The following is a 21,025-nucleotide window of genomic DNA, read 5'->3' on the forward strand; positions in this document are numbered from 1 at the left end:
AAACTCATTAGCATTCACAGTTCTGATTTCCAAAAAAAAAAAAAAAAACGGATTTTGGATTTGTATTTGTGTCCTTTATGTACATTGCCGAGAACAAGCACCTCTTAATGAAAAACTAAACTGAGCGAGGTTCCTAAATCACATGCAGCTGGGGTTCGTCTCCAACAGTGGATGGTTGAGTTCAGAGGTAGGCAAGCTCAGAGCCTCTGTGTCCCTGAGTGGACTGCAGGCTCCCAAATGCGTCTCTCACAACAGCTGTTCACAAAGCTCAAGAAGATAAGGTAGAGTTTATCTGGACTGGCCTGGTGTTCTCAAGGGAGAATCTGAATGTTGTGTGGTTTTACGGTCAGTACGTTGATTGGGTGAATGTGTTAAATTGCTCATCTGAGATTAACATTGCTGCGCTTGTGTTCTCGTCCGAGAGTTTGATTTAATGGAAGCCGGTCGATTCTGTGTACAGGTTTGACTCCAGAAGAGCTGTCCAACAACTGAGAGCATGTGGAGTTCTGGAGACCATCCGCATCAGCGCTGCAGGGTATCCGTCCAGGTAAGACCTCCACAGCTTTAACACTGAAACACGTGGCTTTGTGGAGTGTGCACCAGCCATTCTAATGCCAAACATTCATCATTCTTTTCATTGTTTTTGCTCTATATCCATAAACAGATCTTTACATTTATAAGGTATAACCATTATGTCTCATGTTGCTTGTATTACATTGCCCAGTTCTAAGTCATTCCATTAAATTCCTTGAAAGTCTAAAGAATGTATTTCTCAGTGTTATTTATGTATTGTGTGTGTGTGTGTGTGTGGGGGGTCTGGTAAGTCACATGTGCTAAAATCTTTTGTTTCAGTGTTGTATAGTGGTGTTGTCTGGATAATGGTGTTATTCAGTTGCAATCAGGTGTTTTCTTACCAAGCTTTCAAAACATCTGTCCAGAATAGTATCTACTGTATAGCATATAACTGCATATTACTTTATCTGCATGACACTGACCTCTCCTGCTGCGTGATTTCAGGTGGACATACCTGGATTTCTACAGCAGATATCGAGTACTCATGAAGAAGAAGGACCTGAATGTTGGTGATAAGAAACAGATCTGTAGAACCCTACTGGAGTCCTTGGTCAAGGTGACACCTTACGTCTCGCACCTTTGGATTTTGCACTCAATAAAATAAATTCACACCACACACACATCACTTCAGAAGCCTATAAATACACAAATGATTTAAAGTATTGCCCTAACTCCTTATATGTGCACAGTGGCGCACACACACAGTGCAAGAGTTTATCATTGTCAATCTTGATTGCATAGTTGCAATCTTGACTCCTGCTGAAATACATCACAGGTTCCTGCTTTTCAAAACTAGGAAATATGCTAGATAAATGTCTCTTTTTTATGCTACATAAGCTTTGGCATTAGAAATGCCGTCTTTCATCTCCATGGTGGCAGTGAATGTCAGTCACTGCACCCTGTCGTAGCTCAGCTGTTCTGTGCGCTGCACTCTTCCCTGAGTTGGTGGACAGCCATAAGGATTAAGCTCTGTAATCAGCCGTAAGGGTTCATGTCTGTAATCAGCCCTGGTTGGTATGCTGGTATGGAGGTTCAGGAATAGAGGCTAGTAACCTCAGATGTGGCTTCAATTCCGAGATGGATTTTGTTTGATTTTTCGTTTTTCATGCAAGTCTAATTTCACTGCATATGAAACTCGGAAGGAGACAGAAAGGACATTTAAAGCTGGTTTTATGACTGATTATTATTTGATTAAAACGTTAGGCCTGAGAGAGTCTTGTCTTAATCTTTCTCCCAGGATCCAGACAAGTTCCAGTTTGGCAAGACGAAGATCTTCTTCAGAGCAGGCCAGGTGGCGTACCTCGAGAAGCTCCGAGCGGACAAGTTCCGCTTCGCTTGCATCAAGATCCAGAAGACGGTGCGAGGATGGCTGCAGAGGATACGGTACCGCAAGATCCGCAAATCTGTCGTCACGCTCCAGAGATACGGACGGGGCTATTTGGCGCGCCGGTGAGAGTGATATAATACCTGCTGTTTTGCGTTTGTTTATTGCATCACTTAACAGAACCCCCCCCCCCCCCCTTCCTACAACATCGTCTCACGCTCTCCTGTGTTCTGTCTGGTTTTTTGTCTACCTTGCACTCTGTCGCCCTCTCTGTCTCGCTCTGTCCAGGTATGCGGAGTACCTGCGTTTCACGAAGGCGGCTCTGATCTGTCAGAAGCAGTACCGCATGGTGCGCGTCCGCCGTGCGTATCTGATCATTCTCCAGGCGGTGATCACCATCCAGGCCTACACCAAGGGCATGTTCACGCGCAGGCTCTACCAGGAGGTACCGTCCCTCTTTTAGCGTCCTGTGCTTTTCTCTGCCTTTTTTCCTTTATTATTTTCCCTTCTTTTTTTTTCTTTGTGCTTTCATTTGCTTTTTGTTTCCTCGTTTGTTTTCTCTCCCCTCCCATTACTGCATTCTGAAACTGGAAATGAGATGCAGTGTAAAATGGGGCGTTCTACAAAACACAACAAATCTGTCTGTTTTTGGCATGTCAAAATACATTTTGTCGTGTAGAACGCTGAATATTGTTTTTTTTTTTTTTTCAATATAAAAAAAATCTAAAGATTGATCTTCCACTTTTTCTTCCAAACCTTGTAATTGGTTCAGTTACTGCTCGACCACAAAGCAACCATTATCCAGACAGCGGTGCGTAGATGGCTTAAGAGGAAGAAGTTCAACCGGGCCCATAATGCCGCGGTGGTGATCCAGTGTGCCTACCGCTGTGTCCTCGCCAAGAGGAAGTTCAAGCAGCTGAAGATCGACGCCCGCTCGGCCGAGCACTTCAAGAAACTCAACGTCGGCATGGAGAACAAGATCGTCCAACTTCAGAGGAAGATGGATGAGCAGGTACCTCAGCCCTGTGCAGACACAGCAGTGCTCGTGAGAAGATCAACACAAGGACGGACTCGACTCATAATTCCTGTCCAAATGCAGAAACCAGGAACTGACACCTGCCTATTTCTACACTTGCTTGGCAATTCTGAGATAAATGTTCACCTCTCTTTGTTTCTGTAGTCAAAAGACTATAAGACTCAGAACGAGCAGCTGGTTATTGCCAACTCGAGCTTGGGCACGGAAGTCAACAAGCTGCAAAAAGAGCTGAATACGATTCGCAGTCGCCAGGGCAGCAACAATCAGCTGACCTCGCTACAGGAGGAGGTCGAGAAGCTATCGGTGGAACTGGAGGAAGCCCACAGCCAGAGGAAGAGGCTCGAAGAGGAACACAGCAGTGAGAAACTTGGACTAGAGCAGGTGAGCGAGGAGGGGAGGTGGAGCCTGTAGAATAAGAAGGTGAGTGTTGGTTGAACAACTTGAGTTGAATGCGTTTGAGTCTGTAACACTCTGTTCTGCCCTCCTTAGAGACTGGAGGAGCTGCTGAGAGAAAACACAATGTTGAAGGGGGAGAAAGAAGAACTGAATCAGAGAATTCTCCAGCTTTCCAAGAGCTCTGAGGGTGGGTTTCGCAGTTCCACAAACACACACACACACACACACACACACACACGTTAGTTGAGGTAAAAGTGAGCTGTCCACAGGGCAGGACTCATTCTGTATTGTTCTCACACAAGAGGGGGTCTGTGCAGAAGCAGGGTGAGAGAGGCTAACAGAAACTGGGTTGGATTTCAGGGCAGGAATGCAGGATCACCTCTTTACTGGCTGTTGTTGAGCAGAGTGCAGCTTTTTGCCTGGTTCTCATACAAGAGTGGTACTTAACTACCACTTTGCTCAACTGTTGCTTGTTTTTTTTTTAACCTTTTTAGTACATGTATATTATTAAATGCAGATAATGAAACTGCAAAGATAATGAAAATCTAAACGATGGTCACGTGCCTTCCACGTTGCACTTGGTTAGGTTAGGTTTATACCGACGACTGTACTGTAACAGTCAATTTAGAAAAGGAGTGTGTTTGACATTCCAACTTCTCAAATCTCTTACCCTCTGGCTGAGGTTTTGTCCCACTGAAAGAAGGATGACGTCATGGATTCATGAATCAAATCCACGTTGTTGTGCTAGCAAATATGGCACAGAAAGTTTAGTTCACAATCAGCTCAGTATTTGTGGGCGGGGACAGGTTGGGTTATCCTTATGTAAGATTGCCTCATTATCCTGTCTCTTCTTTGTCATTGCAAACTGGAACAAGCTTGTCAGCATTCTGGCAGTCATTGTAGTTTGTCACTTTTCCAGGTATTTCACAGCCTTGTTGGTTATGCAATCCTGATTTTTTTATTATATGCCAGACGGTGGAATTAAAGGATCAAAGTTAAGACTTGCAATATCATATATCCCATCATAAAATGTGATTGTTCAGTCAATAACTAAGCCTCTTGTAAATATGTCATAAGTGTTACTTTATCTTGAAGTAGCTGACTTTGGGGTGTTAAGATGTGTTGAATTTACATGTCACACAAATATGGTGACCTTCAGCTAAGCAGGTCAAGAAATATGGCTAACTTGCGGTTGGGTGTCTGTGGGTGTCCTGCGTCTTGCAGGCCAAACGGGGAGTGTTCCTCAGAAGCTTCAAGCTGAACTTGACGACGAACGGCTCCGCTATCAAAACCTGCTGAAGGAGTTTTCTAGACTGGAGCAGAGATACGACAACCTCCAGGAGGAGGTCTCCTACGCCAAGGTAGCCTATCGTGCCCATCGGAGTCTGGTGCTTCAAAATGAAGAACGTGGACGATCCTGACTGTATTTGATATGTCAGTTCCATCCAGGCCATCGGAGGGTCCCCTCCAACCAAAGCAGCCTGGGCTCTGACTCCAACTTCCCCTCCATTACGATGTCTGAGGTGGGAGACACCGAGGACACCATTCAGCAGGTGGAGGTATGACTGGTCCTCAGCACTAGGAGCAGAGACAGAGGAAGGGAATTGACACTGACCGAAGCGGCCGGCTCCCTAACACGTCCCTGTGTGAACCTCTCTGCTCCCCTGGGCGTGTGTGCAGGACATGGGAGTGGAGAAAGCAGCCATGGACCTCAGTGTGTTCATGAAGCTGCAGAAGAGAGTGCGAGAGCTGGAGCTGGAGAGGAAGAAGCTTCAGACCAGCCTGGACAAGATGGAGGAGCTGAGCAGTCGCAAAGTTAGTGCCACACACTGTGTGTGTGTGTGTGTGTGTGTGTGTGTGTGTGTGTGTGTGTGTGTGTGTGTGTGTGTGTGTGTGTGTGTGTGTGTGCGCACGCATCTCACGATAGAATGTAGATGTGTTGTCTTTGAGCTCACCTCTGTTACTGCCATTGCTGATAAATGAAACAGTTATCATATCAGGTAATCTTGTAAGAGGACAGTCTGAATCTTTTTCCTTATCACTAAAGGTGAACTCTAAGGTGTTTTTTTTTTTCTTTTCGTCTTTGTTCTTTCAGGTGAATGAGCCAAAGAGCTCTACGTCAGAGGAAGAAACGAACGCAGATGTGGCCTACAACAGTCTGAAGGTTTATACACACATACACACACACACACACACACACACTCAGCTCTTGCTCAGGCTACTGGTCACTAGCAGTATGGCTCTCTTCATGTTCATTGATCTGGTCTGCACTTTGACTGCTCTGCTGCTGTTTGCTCTGCCACTTAAGATGTGGGTGAGTAAGAAGACCACAGGTAGGAGAGGTAGACCTGCAGAAGACCACAGGTAGGAGAGGTAGACCTGCAGAAGACCACAGGTAGGAGAGGTAGACCTGCAGAAGACCACAGGTAGGAGAGGTAGACCTAGAGAACCCATGCTTACCAGGAACAATGTTTAATGTGACTTGTCTTAGTGTTTGTGGTGTTATGAGAAATCATTCTTAATGATGTATGTCATCTCTGTACTTACGTATGTTCATATTGCATAAGAAACAAACCAAATTTCTAAAACTTACTTGCTATGTAAAGCTGACATTAGGAAGGAAGATTTTAAAGAAAGAAAAAATACAAAAGTTGAATTACAAGTTTTCTTATAGAAGTGGCAAGTTACATTTTTCATGGTATTTGTTTGATTAGCTTGTTTTTTTGTTAGCAGTAATGACAGTGGTAACATAGAAGACTGCTAAAAGGGAGCTCTGTATGTCTGTCATGTTGGAATATCTACGTTTAATATTACTTCAGAGCTCTGAGCACTGTTAGCTATTCGGTGTTGTGCCAGGGAGTGATGAAACATCTTAGGAGAGCACCACTGAAAGGTTAGGGTCACCTGAACGCTCAAAGTACAAGGGCAAGCTCATTCTAGATTTTAGAGAGGATAAAGTGTTCAGTAGAAACATGCATAATGTTAAACTTCCTCAAGTTCAAATCTCCTGAATGTTTTCCTGTGTACAAACCTGTTTCTCACACACTCTTGCTCTTTGTACTTTACTCCTATATGCTACTGCACGTGTGTGTCCTGGTTCTCCTTGTAGGTAAATGTCTCTCCTCTTGTCTCTCCTCTTCTCATCCTGCCTCTTTTTTTTATTCTGCAGAGGCAGGAACTCGAGTCTGAGAACAAGAAGCTGAAGAATGATTTAAATGCAGTTAGGAAGGCGTTAGCTGATCGGGCTTCTGACAGTTCATCGTCCAATGAACTGCAAGACAGCTATAACCTTCTGCTGAGTCAACTCAAAGCGGCCAATGAAGAACTGGATATACGCAAGGAGGAGGTTCTTATTCTGAAAACCCAAATTGTCAGCTCTACAAAGCCAACAGAGAACTCCAATCACATTGTGAGTCTAAATGTTATCCATTTGCAAATACACAGGGACATCTGTCAGACCACTAAAGTGGTCTGTTTTCTTCCTCTGTTTTCTTCCTGCTTTCTACATCAATTAATTTTAATAATCTTCCCCACCTTTCAAATGCCTCAGTGCATCTTTGGTGTTTGTCCTCATATTTACGTGACGGTTGACACACACGCAGTTTGACTGTAGTTCTGAGAATAAAATCATACATCTTAATTTGACACTATTGTTATTATTGAAATGCACTTTATGAATAAACCAATTGCAGTATTCCATTATATAATTAATTTTCCTAAACATTTCCATGCTGGTGTATCATAGTATATTTACATTAACTACGAGGAAAAATTTGTTACAATTCTAGAAAATGTAAAATGCACCTTCTTCATTATTAAAGCAACTTGCAGTCACCAGTGTATTTGCAAGGAGTGTTTTTCTAATCCTTTGCCTGGTCGAGTGCACCTCCGGCAGCTTTGTATTGTGGTAAATGGCCATGGGGGTGTATGGTATGGGCGTCGTCGCTGCCTCAGCCAATCAGAAGACACTAAGTGCAGTGGACACACCTCCCATAGCTCGGTCAGCTCTCACGTGGAATGGACCATGCAGTCCATTAGCCTTCCGCAAGTCTCCTTGATTGAAGCATCTCGTTCAGTAGCTAGAGCCGGGCTGGTATGTGCCCGGTCCAGTTATATAGCAGGCGAATGGCTTCAGTGGCAGAGCAGAGCTCACTCGCATGCCAGTCTCTCCACCCTGGCATAAGGGGCATGTCTGCTTTCCTTGGGACTGTTTAACCTAAGACGACTCTTTGTCTCTCTCTCTCTCTCTCTCTCTCTCTTTTACTGTGTGTCTGTGCCTCTCTCTCTGTTTCTCCTCCGTTCTCTCCCTTTCTTCTCTTTCTCTCCACCTCTCTCTCATCTTTCTCGCCTCCAGCTTCAGGTTAGTATCAGTGTTCCCACTCTGGTGTGTTTGCCTGTGTTGAGATGTTGTGCTCTGGAAACTGTCGAGGCTGATGATTTCAGTCAGGAAAGTTCGAAAAGCCAAAAGAATGTGTACAAGTAAAGTAAACTAATGGTTTTATCTGGCAAGGCTGAGGACATTGTGCCTAATTCTCACACGCTTTTACCTATTCTCATAATCTACTTCATAATCTACTTTTACCTTAATTTACTATTCGGTAGCACCTGTAAGTCTGCTCACCTCTGCAATGCCATTAAAGCTCATCAGCATGTTTCATAACTAGTGGAGTGTAATGGCAAATGCCCGTGTAAATACTTTTCTGTTTGAAATGGTTTTATGTCCTGCCCTAACAGAGCGCCAGTGACATCTCAGAGTGTCCCAACAACAATGTGCCCGTAGACAAGGAGGAGGCCCTACAAGCTTACCAGGACCTCAGCGAGTCCAAGAAGTAAGAGACCAGCACCCTGGACAAGTGAAACCTCTCTGCTCATTCCTTCTCCACACTTTATCATCAATGTTGCCTTTGACCAAGCAGGGTCGGGCAGGATGCGCTTTGTAGTGATGATGTGATTGTCTCTTTCTTCAAAGTTTGAAGATATTCCTGGGGTCCTTCTTACATGTTACTTCCTACAACCTCTTTCATCACAATAACAGCCGGTTAAATACTTACCTATTCTCTCAGTGTCACAGGAACGTTTGTCCTTGACCTAACTTCACATCCCAAAGCTTCCCCGTGTGCTAACGGCGCTAGCTCGAGTTTCTCTGCCCGGCTAACGTCTCGCAGAACTAACTGCTCTCTTCTCTTTGCTCTCTCCTGCCTTCTCCTTCCGTCTGTGCTGCTGCCGTCGTCTCTGCTTGGCCGGCAGTAGGAAGCGGGACTGGGGTTATGTGAATGAAGACGGGGAGCTCGGCCTGGCCTGCCAGGGCCTAAAGCAAGTGGCCAGGTTGGCCTTGATGTTGCATGTTACTTTTCTGCTAACTGCTCCTTCCTCGGAGCTGACTGCCATTCACCTTTTTAGTAGCAGAGAAGAAGCATGCGGGCATAGAAAACGGAATCTCTCTTTTGTCACTTTTCATGAGGAACTTTTCATTTTTATTTTTTCACTTTTTCATTTTTGGTGGTTTTGAATATCTTAATTACAATGTGCGTGAGTGCATGCAGCCTTTATTCAGTGTATGTGGGTGTGTCTACGCACGTGTATGTCTGTGACACTTGTGTGTGTGTGTGTGTGATTTGTTTTGTTTTGTAAGGCTTTTGGAGTCACAGCTGCAGTCCCAGTCACGGAAGTACAAAGACGAGCTGGAGGCCCTGAACACCCAAATCGAGGTGATGAAGGAAGACCTGGAGAAGAAGCAGGACATGCTCAATCACTTCAGCTCCCTTCCCCCAGACGCACTGGTGGAGTACAGCATTCAGCAGGAGATCACGCGCCTCACCCAGGAGAACCTGGTGAGATGGCTCACTCCCTCTCCACACTGTCCTCCTTAGTCTCACTGGAGTATGATGTGTTTGCTTATAGACAACAGGGGTGAATTAATGTATTGAGTATGTAAAGCTCTAAATTAACTCGTGATCTTGATCTTGGTGTCATTCCAGGATCTCAAGGAGATCATAGAGAAACTCGAGAAGAATGACAAGAAGCTTAAAAAGCAGCTCAGGATCTACATCAAGAAAGTTCAGGAGCTTGAAGGTCTGAAAAAGATTTACATTTGCAATGTGTCGGAGCAGAGTTACCGCGCCTGTGCGCCCCGCCTGTGTGTGTTGTGAATGTGACGTGGGGTCTCTCTGCAGCATCGCAGGCGGCTACCCAGCAGGCCAGCAGGAGCAGGCCGGAGCTGACCAGGCAGGTGACCGTGCAGAGGAAGGAGAAGGACTTCGAGGGCATGTTTGAGTACAGCAAAGAGGACGAGGCCTTGCTTATCAGGATGCTCATCACAGGTAAAAGCGCCGGGCCGCGTCCGCACGTCTTCTGCACACGCCGCGCCAGCCGTGAAGATGCGGTGTGTGTTTGTGCCCCGGGGTGAACGTCACGTGCGTGTGTTTGTGCCCCGGGGTGAACGTCACGTGCGTGTGTTTGTGCCCCGGGGTGAACGTCACGTGCGTGTGTTTGTGCCCCGGGGTGAACGTCACGTGCGTGTGTTTGTGCCCCGGGGTGAACGTCACGTGCGTGTGTTTGTGCCCCGGGGTGAACGTCACGTGCGTGTGTTTGTGCCCCGGGGTGAACGTCACGTGCGTGTGTTTGTGCCCCGGGGTGAAGGTCACGTGCGTGTGTTTGTGCCCCGGGGTGAAGGTCACGTGCGTGTGTTTGTGCCCCGGGGTGAAGGTCACGTGCGTGTGTTTGTGCCCCGGGGTGAACGTCACGTGCGTGTGTTTTCAGACATAAAGCCTCAAGCTGTGTCGGCAACGGTCCCCTGTCTGCCAGCCTACATCCTCTTTATGTGCATCCGCCATGCTGACTACATCAACGATGACCAGAAAGTGCACTCGCTGCTCACCTCGTCCATTAACGCCATCAAGAAGGTTCTGAAGGTGAGCGCATCTGAGCCGTGTTTCCACACCAAGGGTTTGTATAGGATGTGTGTGCATGTGTATATATGTATGTGCGCTTCTGAATTAATAGGAGGAACCAGTAAATATATGAAAATGTTTAAATCATCACATGGAAACATTCCATGAGCTTCTAAAGTTCCAAGAATGTAGATGAGTTCTTTTTTGAATTTCCTAATTTCATTGCTGCCGTAGCAACAACTGGCTATGCAAACTGATATGTTGTTAATACAATGTCCATTAGTATTAAAATGTCTTGTCACTGGAAATGGTCTGAAGGTGTTCAACACCTGCAAGTCTTCTCTTGGTTTCTCCAACGTAACTAGTTGTGAGTGAGGAGTTTTTGGAATGGGAGGAATTATATTGTAGATCGTATAGAGTCTGTGTTTTATAATGGATGGTGGTATTTAAACAAGAATTAGTAAAATTCACTGAAACATCCAAAAATGTTATCTTCATGCCAGGATGTTCTATATTCCATGTATTTTGAAGAGCTGGGTAGAACTTGAAGAATGAAGAAATGAACAGTTGGAGCTCTTCTAATGTTCTAATAATTCTAGCTATACCAAAAATGCCGTCAATGTATCTCAGAAATGTTAAGGGTACAAGTCCAGTGTATTGCTCAAAAATGTTTCTCAAAAAATCCAACAAAGAGGTTGGCATAAGATGGTTCCATTTTAGTACCGATACTGACTCCTCATTTGTGAGTAGTACTTAGGGTCAAAAGTGAAGCAGTTCAGATTCAACATCTCTGTAATCTCTGTAGGAAGGCTCTTCTCAGATCTTTAAGCTCTCAGACCATATTAATTAAGGATGACTGTACAGACTTTTAATATCCGTTGAAAAATAAAGGAGTTGACAGGTAGTGTTTGTCCTTTCAGGCGTTCAAGGATTTGTAGAAAGTGTCTTTAACATATGTATGTAAGGGTTGAACAATAGTTTTGAAAAATGTCATCCAGAAACTGGGATATAATTTGTTTATTCTTATATTTTACATTTTTAGGAAATATGTGGATGTTTAAATCATAGTGTTCATTCATTCCTATAAAACTGTACTGTGCAGAAACACAACAACGACTTTGAGATGACCTCTTTCTGGCTGGCTAACACTAGCCGACTCCTGCATTGTCTGAAGCAATACAGCGGAGACGAGGTGAGAGTCCGGCCTGTCTGAACTCGCCTCCTTCAGGATTTCTTTAATGACGTATTAACAGTTGCACAGGAAAACGGCATAATTTTTGTCATATATTAATAATAACTGTTATTCTTCCTTTTTATGTAAATGTATTTTTATATGCTTAATTAATAATTGTCCCTTGTACCTTGTGAACTTGTGTGGTACAGGCATTCATGACTCAGAACACACCCAAACAGAATGAACACTGCCTGAAGAACTTTGACCTCGCGGAGTACCGGCAGGTTCTGAGTGACCTGTCCATCCAAATCTACCAGCAGCTTGTTAAAATAGCCGAGGGAATGCTGCAACCCATGATCGGTTAGTGCAGACACGGTTCTGTATTAATGTAGTTACAGTTGTGTATTCATTTCATATTGCTCCTTTGTAATAGTGTCCCAGTGCTGCGGTTGTCTGTGACCTCTCCACCCGAACTACGTCCTTGTCGTTTTTGTCTTCGTCTTCCTCCATCATAGTGTCTGCCATGCTGGAGAGTGGCAGCCTCACGGGGGTGAAGCCCATGGGCTACAGGAACCGCTCGTCCAGTATGGACTGTGAGAGCGGCGGCCCCGGGGGCTACACGCTGCAGTCCCTCATCAGGCAGCTGGGCGATTTCTTCGGGGTCATGAGCGACCACGGCCTGGACCCGGAGATCGGCCAGCAGGTCGTCCGCCAGCTCTTCTACTGCATCAACGCCGTCACGCTCAACAACCTGCTGCTGCGTAAGGACATCTGCTCGTGGAACACGGGCATGCAGCTCAGGTACAAGCCCGGCGTCCACGCCGTCTTGCGTCCCGCCGTGTCCACGCCGCGTTTTACTCATCTCTCTTTTTTGACGTGAAGTAGCGTGCGGTGTAGAACACGGCTTCCCTTCCTGTTGGTCCAGGTACAACGTCAGTCAGATGGAGGAGTGGTTGAGGGTGAGGAACCTCCAGCAGTGCGGAGCGGTGGCCACCATACAGCCCATCATCCAGGCCGCCCAGCTGCTGCAGGTCAACAAGAAGACGCCCCAGGACGTGGAAGCCATCTGTTCCATGTGCACCGTGCTCACCACGCAACAGGTAGCGTCCACCACGCAAGCTTTACAGTTCATCTCGAGATTTACAGTTGATTTGGTACATTTCTCACATCATGTGGCATCACAACATGAGACAACGTAAAGAATCATAGTGCTTTCTGTTCTGTACATCCTGACCCTCCTCTTCTGGCCACGTGTTGTCGACCATGTCACACTGGATCTGGATCTTCTTGGAAGATCTTCCTTGAAATGGAACTTTGTACAGCTTGTTTCATGGTCATCTGGTGTCATTTCAGAACACGGTCAATAGTGGAGATGCTTACATATTGAATATTTTGATTAACACTCCTGTCCTCTATAATGGCTTGCTGGATTGCCCTCAACTCTTATGGCATTGTTTGCTATGACCATAGCACATATAGCCTCCTCTTGTTGAGGTGTGAATATGGGACCTCTGCCACCCCTTGAGCTAGTCTTGCAGTCCTATATGGTATAAGAATGCAAAAATGCAAAACATAAAATTGAATAACATTTCAGAATTCATGTCAATGTGCAGCATTGCAGCAGAGTGCACGTTTCTGAATTACAAACCTGTTTCTTCTACGAAATGTTTGAACAACTGAAGACGCAGTTCTTCCATTTTTCACCAGCAACCAGCTTCAACCATTGTGAGACCATGATTAAAACACGGTTCACAGTTGCCCTTATTTCATCTGGGACAAACCCATGGGCATGGACCCTCCCACCTCTTCCTCTGTTTTCTTCCCTCAGTCTTACTCCTCTTCTTGGCTGTTCACCCTCTACACAGTCTTGTCTTTCCATTATGAGACTTTGTCATACTGCAGTGTTTAGTGTCTGTATGTTTGCCAGTTACAGTAAAGGCTAATGAGACGCACCTCTGACCTGTGGTTGAGCCCACTGTTTGATCTAATCCTTCACAAACTCCCTTTCGTAATTAAATGCCAAGATTCAATTTATTTAATCAAGTTAGGACAAATTACCAAATTTTAACAACAAAATAAAAAAAAAATGCAGAAATTATGTCTGAGTGATTATGATAACACGTTCAGCACTTTTGCATGTAATGACCTAAGGCCTGAATGTTTGAGGGGACAATTCAACAGACAGTAGAACACATTTTGATAAACATGACATAAGCAATTGATAATGCAAAAAACAGCAGACAGTTGTCCGTGACCATTTGCATGAATGGACAAAAGCATTTGCAAAATGTGAAACACGATGAGAAACGCAATTATGATGTGCACAAGTGAAAGGAGATGTGTGTACACAATAGCGAGTACTCAGTCCTTCCACTGGTTTTTCCCTCCAGATTGTAAAGATCCTCAACCTTTATACAGGAGAATATGAGGAGAGAGTCACCGTGTCCTTCATCCGAGACATACAGGTATAACTCCTCCGTTCATAATTTTACCACCACGCAGCGTTTGAGAACCAAATAATATCACCAGTGCTGGATGGGTGTTTTGATTCGGCGTGGTTGTTTGTTCACTTTCAGAATCATCTCCAAGACAGGACAGAACACAACCAGCTCTTGGTGGACACCAAGCACACGTACCCTGTGCTATTCCCCTACACGCCGTCTGCCTTGAGCCTGGAGAGTCTGCACATCCCCGCCTCCCTCAACCTACACTTCCTCACACGAGTCTGACCCGAGTGACCCGCTCTGGTCCGGCCCTGCATGAGAGCAGAACCAGCACACACCCGGCCCGAAACACGGCTGGCAGCGATGCGTCAGAAAGCAGCGGGTCTTTCAGGCACGGTGGTGTTGAGACTCTTTGTGTTTAGTGTAGGTGAAAATAAATTGACCCGGTCTTCGTGCTTCGTGCCCGCCCTGTGAGAAAGCTCACACCTCCCGCCCCACTTACTGTAGGGACTGGACCTGCGTCAACCTCTCATCACACATGTGTAAGAGTGGATCTCCACATCAGATGTGAGGCCGTGTGCTTCAGTTCTGTCCTAACATTCATCTTCATCCTCTTCTTCTGTATCCGTACACCACTTCCTTACAGTTATCAGCTAAAAGGCTATTGCAGGGATGGGAGCTCAGTAAAGCAGCACCGCCTCGTTTACAAATTGATTTCCTCCTGTTCAATCAGCCAGCAGCAGCCCGGGTCCCTCTGCTGCTCCGGGCCGAACCAGGAGGAAGCCCTGCATTGCGGTGGCTGGCCGTGACTCCCTCGGCCCAGATGAGACCCACTCTTTCCCCTTCACCCTGCCCAGGACTGCTGTGTCTGCAGCCAGTCCCTTTACTCTGCACGTCAGCAGGCTTCTGGAGAGAAGCTTTGCCTGCTGGAGCTTTGCCAGCACGCGTGTCTCACGCTGTCCTAACGCACATTTGTCCGGGAGACACACGAGCAGGACAAACCCGAAGTTAAATGGGGGAGCAGAGAAGGGTTCTGTGGTAGGGAGATTGAAGGAACTGGAGCTTAGATGTTTGATTTTCTCTTCGGAATAAGGGAATGGTGATAATATAGCGAGAGATAAGGAAGGAACCTGGTATATTCCAACAGGAAAAATTTAGCGAGCGTAGCTTTGTAGTGGGAGACACTGCAATTTGAGATGAAAGACTAACTAACTCCAGAAGAGTGCACTTAAAAAGTTTGCCATACGTTTTTCTTGTTCGCTGCCTACGTTTCATGTGACCATGTACAGTAATATGTACAGTACCCCAGCAATAACAAAAACATATTTCACAGAATCTTTAGTGAATTTTGTTTTTCTCTGACCTTCATACATACATCAACAGGAAGGATAATGCAAATCTGTTGGTTTAAAATCCAGTTTTTTTCTTTTTGCAGTAAATATGTATTTTATTTGTGTCATGAAGTCAGTTTTAAGTTCAATGGTGATATGTCTGTCTAATGTATACATCATTAGTTATTGCTTCTGTGGGTGTCTGTGAGCTTTAAACCACTTTCAATGCCAATAAAAAGACCATTGTGAATTGTGTCCTTCAGTGTTGTGTTGATACATGAATGTAATTGTATGATGAATAGAATTACTCCTTTCTTTTCTCCCTGATGACCATTTTTCTTTAACCGTTTTGGTTCTTTTCATTACTTTATGTGAATATGGAATATTATACTGTTTTTCATTTGAAGTTTAGGGGAACTGATACTGCCCATTGTTGGCGCTTTAGCATTGGTGAGCATTGAAACCAGTAAAATCAGATGTCGGAAACAACCAAAGCCCTTATTGTGAAATCCCTGAAGCTGCATAATTGCATACGTGTCATGGGTCTTGAATTCTGATTATACTGTAAAGGTTTGCTGTATGTTTTTTTTAAATGTGGGAGAGCCATAATTGTCTTTATTTATTTGTCTGTGTAGTTTGTGTACAGTAGAATCTACAGTTCACCAGTCTTCTTTTACCACCAGGGGGCAGTAATAGTTCAGTATCTCCACTATCTTTTTCATCTTTCAAAACATCTGGTGATCTTACCTCACTGATGATGGAATTATTATCTGTAGGCTGTACATTGTGTGACTAATCCAATTCCTGTCCACAAATAAAATTCCACCCAATGGTATATCTGAATAAATAGTTTGGAAAATGCATGTAATTACCCAAAATGTTTCTGGGGGGTTTCTTGTGCTGCTGTTCCAGATCTTTGCACTCTGGCATGAAGTGTTCGATTTAGGAGGATGTGTCTAAACAAAAGATTTAAGAAAATGCTGTTCACGGAGTTTAATATCTATCTCAATCTGGGCTGTGATGGCTAGTAATAGAGAGTGAAGCTCCAACATTAAAATAGAGAGCATACACTTAGAGAGCATAGGGGATGTGAGAACTAATTTGGACATTTTAATTATTCAGCGGTCTCTAAAAGCAGAAAGGATCTTTACAGTCATTACAGAAGGCTGCTTAACCAGTGACACTGTGTCATATCTCATTGCTGGTATGAAGGTTTCGTCCCTGCATGAGCTAGCAGTTTGGACTATACTTTAACACTTTATATTATACTATTGTGCTTTACGTAAAAACCGTGGAAAGATTTTGAATGTTAGCCCTCCTGTCCCCTTAAAAAAATGACAAAAAACCCCCCAAAAATCAGGTCAGTCTTGCATGAATACTCTGATTTAGCCCCACTGTCTTTTCATTAGCCTATTCTACTGTGTAGTGTCAGATGATCCTAAGAATTATTTTTTATCCAGACCACATGCAAAGAAATTTGCTGAACACTCATTTGTATCTGGGTTTTCCTTTAATAGAAAAACAAGTGAAAGGAATTCAGGAGAGGTGTTCTGCACCCCCTGCTCGACCAAATGTAAAGATGCTTCAATTAGGGGTTGGGGGTAGTTATCACATTATCATGAGCTGGAGCAGGAAAACGCCAAACTGTACGGTGATGCCCTCTGACCTACAGTGTCTCAGTGACACCATCAAAGATACAAACTGGCAGGAACAACTGCTTACAAAATTGTTTTTTTTAGATATAAAGACATCTGGAGAATCATCAGCTGTTCTAAATGTATCTATTTAACTCTGTTGTTTTTTTTATCTGTTTTGAAACTCACTGTGGTTTTCTCTAGGATTCTCTACTGCTTTGAAGGTCAAATGCTATGTGATGTCTTAAGTAATGTAGGAAGATGTTGGTGATGTGGTATCCTAGCGAGTAGAGTTGGGGTCAAACCTTTCACCTTTCACCTTTCACCCTCTCTGCTCCAGTTAACACCTTCACCCAAGGGCCCGTAACCTCTATGCATTAGCAAACGAGTCAGTAGTGTGTACATGAGTGGTTGCTGATTAACCCTAACCCTAAGAGTCTTCTGGAGCAGATTTTGAAATGTACAGAATACTACATGTTGAATGGCTGTGAGATATTGGTTAAAAGGCAGAAATACTACATACCTATGTGCACCTCTAACCTCTCGTTCTCTCGCCCCTTCCCTCTTTTTCTAATATCCTTTCTGTGGCTTTTTGCACTGTGGTCTTGTGAACTGGTTCCTGTGCTCTTTCCCATACCCAAACGCATACTGCTAACGGTCACAGATTGCTAAAGCACACTGCATGTCTGACTCGTGTTTTTCTTGGTTTGTGGTAACTAAATAACAGGAAGTCATCAGTCATATGGCTGTGCAAACACTTTTTTTTACCTGACTGAGTAAACAAAATGTATGATATCATGAGCAAGAATCCTTGCTCCCTAGTGTTTTTTGCTGTACTCTATACATTCTAGTGTCACTCAAGCTAGTCATGTTGTTTTAATCTCATTGTTGTGTTTTTTGTTGCTGATACCTGTGGATTATAAGAGCTTCAGACACCCTCAAGTGGGTCTTCAGAACCCTTGTTTGCATATCCTGACCTTTTCCTGTCTCACACTTCATCTCTCTCTCTCTCTCTCTCTCTCTCTCTCTCTCTCGCTGATGTGATTCAGTGGTGTGTGATTTGTTCCTCTTGAGCTGTAATTTTATTACCTCCATCCATTGATGTCATCTCACCATCACTGGCGAGCGTCCTTTTTCGAAGCCCCGTTCTAAAGCTGTTCTAAAGGGGAAGCTACACACGCAGGGAGAGGGGGGGGTGGGGTGGTTCACAGCGAGACCTGGTTAGCGAGATCCGTGCGCTCCCACGGGGCGCAGCTCCGTCTGCTGAGCACTGAAGCGCATGGCACAGAAGAGTGAGGAGCTCAAAGGAGGTTGACCACAATGACAGCAAAGAGATGAGAGAGCGAGAACCATCCCAGAGTTCTCAGTACGTGACTGCAGCATGCAGATAAAGCACTGAAGCTGTTGTTCAGAGATAGTGTGTGAGATAGGGGCCTCTAGTGTTGGGAGTGTGGTTTTAGGGGGTTTGTTCTCATCCTGTATCTCGAAGGCTTGTTGCCTTCAATACCTGCTGTAGCTCCGGGCCCACCAAACGCTCTTCGAACGGTCTGGTCAGCAGAACTCAAGCCACTTGGTGTGAGCCATTTGATGTGAAAGAGGTGATTATCACTGCGATAGCAGAAGGAAAACATGTCACTGCATTTCTGAAGAAAAAAAAAAGATGACAAAGCACGGTGGAACAAAACAGGAGGAGTGTGCTTCCTCCTCGTTCCCCCCGGCACGCTCGCGCTCTCGAATTCAGGCAGGTAACCGCAGCAGCCGCCCACGGGCACACTCGCGAACCCGCGGCCACCGCCCCGCACAAGAGCTGCTCCATCTAGCAAAGGCTGCCTACCTTTGCCATCTCTGTCTCACTCTGAACCCCCCCCCACCCCCACCTCTGAAACAAACATTTCCAGCTCTCACTGTCTAGAGACAGTGTAGGGTTTTTACTCGAGTATGTAAAAAAAAAAAATAATAATACAGTAAAAACATTACGCGTGCCACCAGTGAGGGATAAGCAGCTCCCCATAGCAGATATGTACCACTGTCCCCTGGCCTGTTACACAATGACTCATTGTGACTCCATTAAAGCACACGTACACTGTGTGTTGCTCTTTAGGTGAAAAGTATTCATAAGTATTTACTGGCTTTGTAGAGGTTCACGTTGAAGGGGAATTTAATGACTGAAAAACAATGAACCTTCATGAGAAACAGGCTTGTCGTAAGATCTGTTGCTTTCTTGCCTTGCCAAAGAGACCAGAGGGGTTTGTCACTGGATTTTCTCAGGTGAACTTACCGTTGTGATCATGAGTTGATTTTCTAACAGCTGCCATCCAACTCCATACCACAGTTACAACTGTGGTTGACTGACAGACAGAAAAGTAGATTACCAACCATGATGGGTCTGTCTGCTCACATCCGTGCCTGCATCATTTTACAGGGTGACATTGAACTGAAAGATGTCCTTATTTGTTGAATGGACAAATATATATTTGCCGTACTATCAAGGATGAATTCTGTGAACAGATGTCAATATATATATTTTACAAAGATTACAAAGATAGTTAAAGATCTAGATAGATAGATAAATAGATAGATAGAGAGATAGATTTTGTGCAAAGGTTTCCTCATTGTTTTGGAGTGAGCACAGCAATAATCACCATCCTGTGTTTGTGCAGGAAGTGTGCATGTGCAGGTACACAAGCCAAGCAACCACAGTCTCTCTTCTCTGCACTTTGTAAAGCACTGGAAATAAAACAACATTTATGCTTCCAAATTTCCTTTAGTTGGCCTGTGACTCATGTTATCAGTGTTACGTCCATGGCTCGTGACCCACAAATGGATCAGTGCTCTAATCAGACCTTAGTCCAGACGTGTGCGATCTTTGGAACAGTGAAAATACTACACACTCAAACTCCCAGAGCTGCTGGACTAAGGCCCAGAGCAGAGGCCAGACTAAACCCCACAGCTGCTGGAGAAAGGCCCAGAGCAGAGGCCAGACTAAACCCCACAGCTTCTGGAGAAAGGCCCAGGGCAGAGGCCAGACTAAACCCCACAGCTGCTGGAGAAAGGCCCAGGGCAGAGGCCAGACTAAACCCCACAGCTGCTGGAGAAAGGCCCAGGGCAGAGGCCAGACTAAACCCCACAGCTGCTGGACTAAGGCCCAGAGCAGAGGCCAGACTAAACCCCACAGCTGCTGGAGAAAGGCCCAGGGCAGAGGCCAGACTAAACCCCACAGCTTCTGGACTAAGGCCCAGAGCAGAGGCCAGACTAAACCCCACAGCTGCTGGAGAAAGGCCCAGGGCAGAGGCCAGACTAAACCCCACAGCTTCTGGACTAAGGCCCAGAGCAGAGGCCAGACTAAACCCCACAGCTTCTGGACTAAGGCCCAGAGCAGAGGACAGACTAAACCCCACATCTGCTGGAGAAAGGCCCAGGGCAGAGGCCAGACTAAACCCCACAGCTGCTGGAGAAAGGCCCAGGGCAGAGGTCAGACTAAACCCCACAGCTGCTGGACTAAGGCCCAGAGCAGAGGTCTGACAACTAAACCCCACAGCTGCTGGAGAAAGGCTCAGAGCAGAGGGCAGACTAAACCCCAGAGCAAATATTGAGGAACCTCACTAACAGTTAGTTCCCCATTCACTTTTCCAAGTGTAACTGATTAGCTGGCCTCACAATTTAAGCTATATGTTGAGAATCCATGCAGTCCGTGATCCAGATGCGAGCATTCTTAAACAAACTTTAAAATGTCAACATTTCTTACAATAATTATTGCTGTTAATAAATGTATGGGTGTAATGACAACAGCACATTACTAGACAGCACACTAACCGCCCTCTGATTTGAAAATTACCTTTACTTTACCTCTCTGTTTCACTCTCTTAGTTCTCACTGTCAGTTCCCTTAAACTTGATATAGTTCATTTCATGCACACACACACACACACACACACACACACACACACACACACACACACACACACACACACACACACACACACACATATATATATACAGTATATATAGTAAGTAATAGTATATATAGTAGTAAGTACTAGGATATATAGTAAGTAAGTACTAGGATATATAGTAAGTAATAGTAAGTGCTAGGATATATAGTGAGTAATAGTGTATATAGTAGTAAGTACTAGTATCTAGAGTAAGTAATAGTGTATATAGTAGTAAGTACTAGGGTATATAGTAAGTAATAGTATATATAGTAGTAAGTACTAGTATCTAGAG

General features: G+C 44.9%; 1 protein-coding gene across 3 annotated transcripts in view; it reads left to right on the plus strand.

Moving 5' to 3' along the window:
- The window catches only part of myo5b (myosin VB), a 37,236-nt gene extending 21,205 nt beyond the window's left edge, over window positions 1–16,031 (plus strand). For 2 of the 3 annotated variants that reach the window (XM_076979716.1, XM_076979717.1), the window contains exons 17-40: window positions 461–547; window positions 1,018–1,129; window positions 1,811–2,022; window positions 2,186–2,342; window positions 2,670–2,909; window positions 3,078–3,314; window positions 3,423–3,516; window positions 4,554–4,690; window positions 4,769–4,888; window positions 5,010–5,144; window positions 5,425–5,493; window positions 6,499–6,738; window positions 8,064–8,158; window positions 8,577–8,654; window positions 8,962–9,160; window positions 9,308–9,401; window positions 9,503–9,649; window positions 10,089–10,240; window positions 11,322–11,411; window positions 11,603–11,753; window positions 11,909–12,194; window positions 12,319–12,493; window positions 13,784–13,858; window positions 13,970–16,031. In XM_076979716.1, coding sequence (XP_076835831.1) covers window positions 461–547; window positions 1,018–1,129; window positions 1,811–2,022; window positions 2,186–2,342; window positions 2,670–2,909; window positions 3,078–3,314; window positions 3,423–3,516; window positions 4,554–4,690; window positions 4,769–4,888; window positions 5,010–5,144; window positions 5,425–5,493; window positions 6,499–6,738; window positions 8,064–8,158; window positions 8,577–8,654; window positions 8,962–9,160; window positions 9,308–9,401; window positions 9,503–9,649; window positions 10,089–10,240; window positions 11,322–11,411; window positions 11,603–11,753; window positions 11,909–12,194; window positions 12,319–12,493; window positions 13,784–13,858; window positions 13,970–14,122 — 3,535 coding nt within the window. In that variant the 3' untranslated portion in view covers window positions 14,123–16,031. The remainder of the gene's footprint in view (window positions 1–460; window positions 548–1,017; window positions 1,130–1,810; window positions 2,023–2,185; window positions 2,343–2,669; window positions 2,910–3,077; window positions 3,315–3,422; window positions 3,517–4,553; window positions 4,691–4,768; window positions 4,889–5,009; window positions 5,145–5,424; window positions 5,494–6,498; window positions 6,739–8,063; window positions 8,159–8,576; window positions 8,655–8,961; window positions 9,161–9,307; window positions 9,402–9,502; window positions 9,650–10,088; window positions 10,241–11,321; window positions 11,412–11,602; window positions 11,754–11,908; window positions 12,195–12,318; window positions 12,494–13,783; window positions 13,859–13,969) is intronic. The other variant, XM_076979718.1, reaches the window with a different exon arrangement.
- Window positions 16,032–21,025: the final 4,994 nt, after the last annotated feature.

Source organism: Brachyhypopomus gauderio, chromosome 18 (assembly GCF_052324685.1).
Source record: "Brachyhypopomus gauderio isolate BG-103 chromosome 18, BGAUD_0.2, whole genome shotgun sequence".
NCBI classification, from domain to species: Eukaryota; Metazoa; Chordata; class Actinopteri; order Gymnotiformes; family Hypopomidae; genus Brachyhypopomus; species Brachyhypopomus gauderio.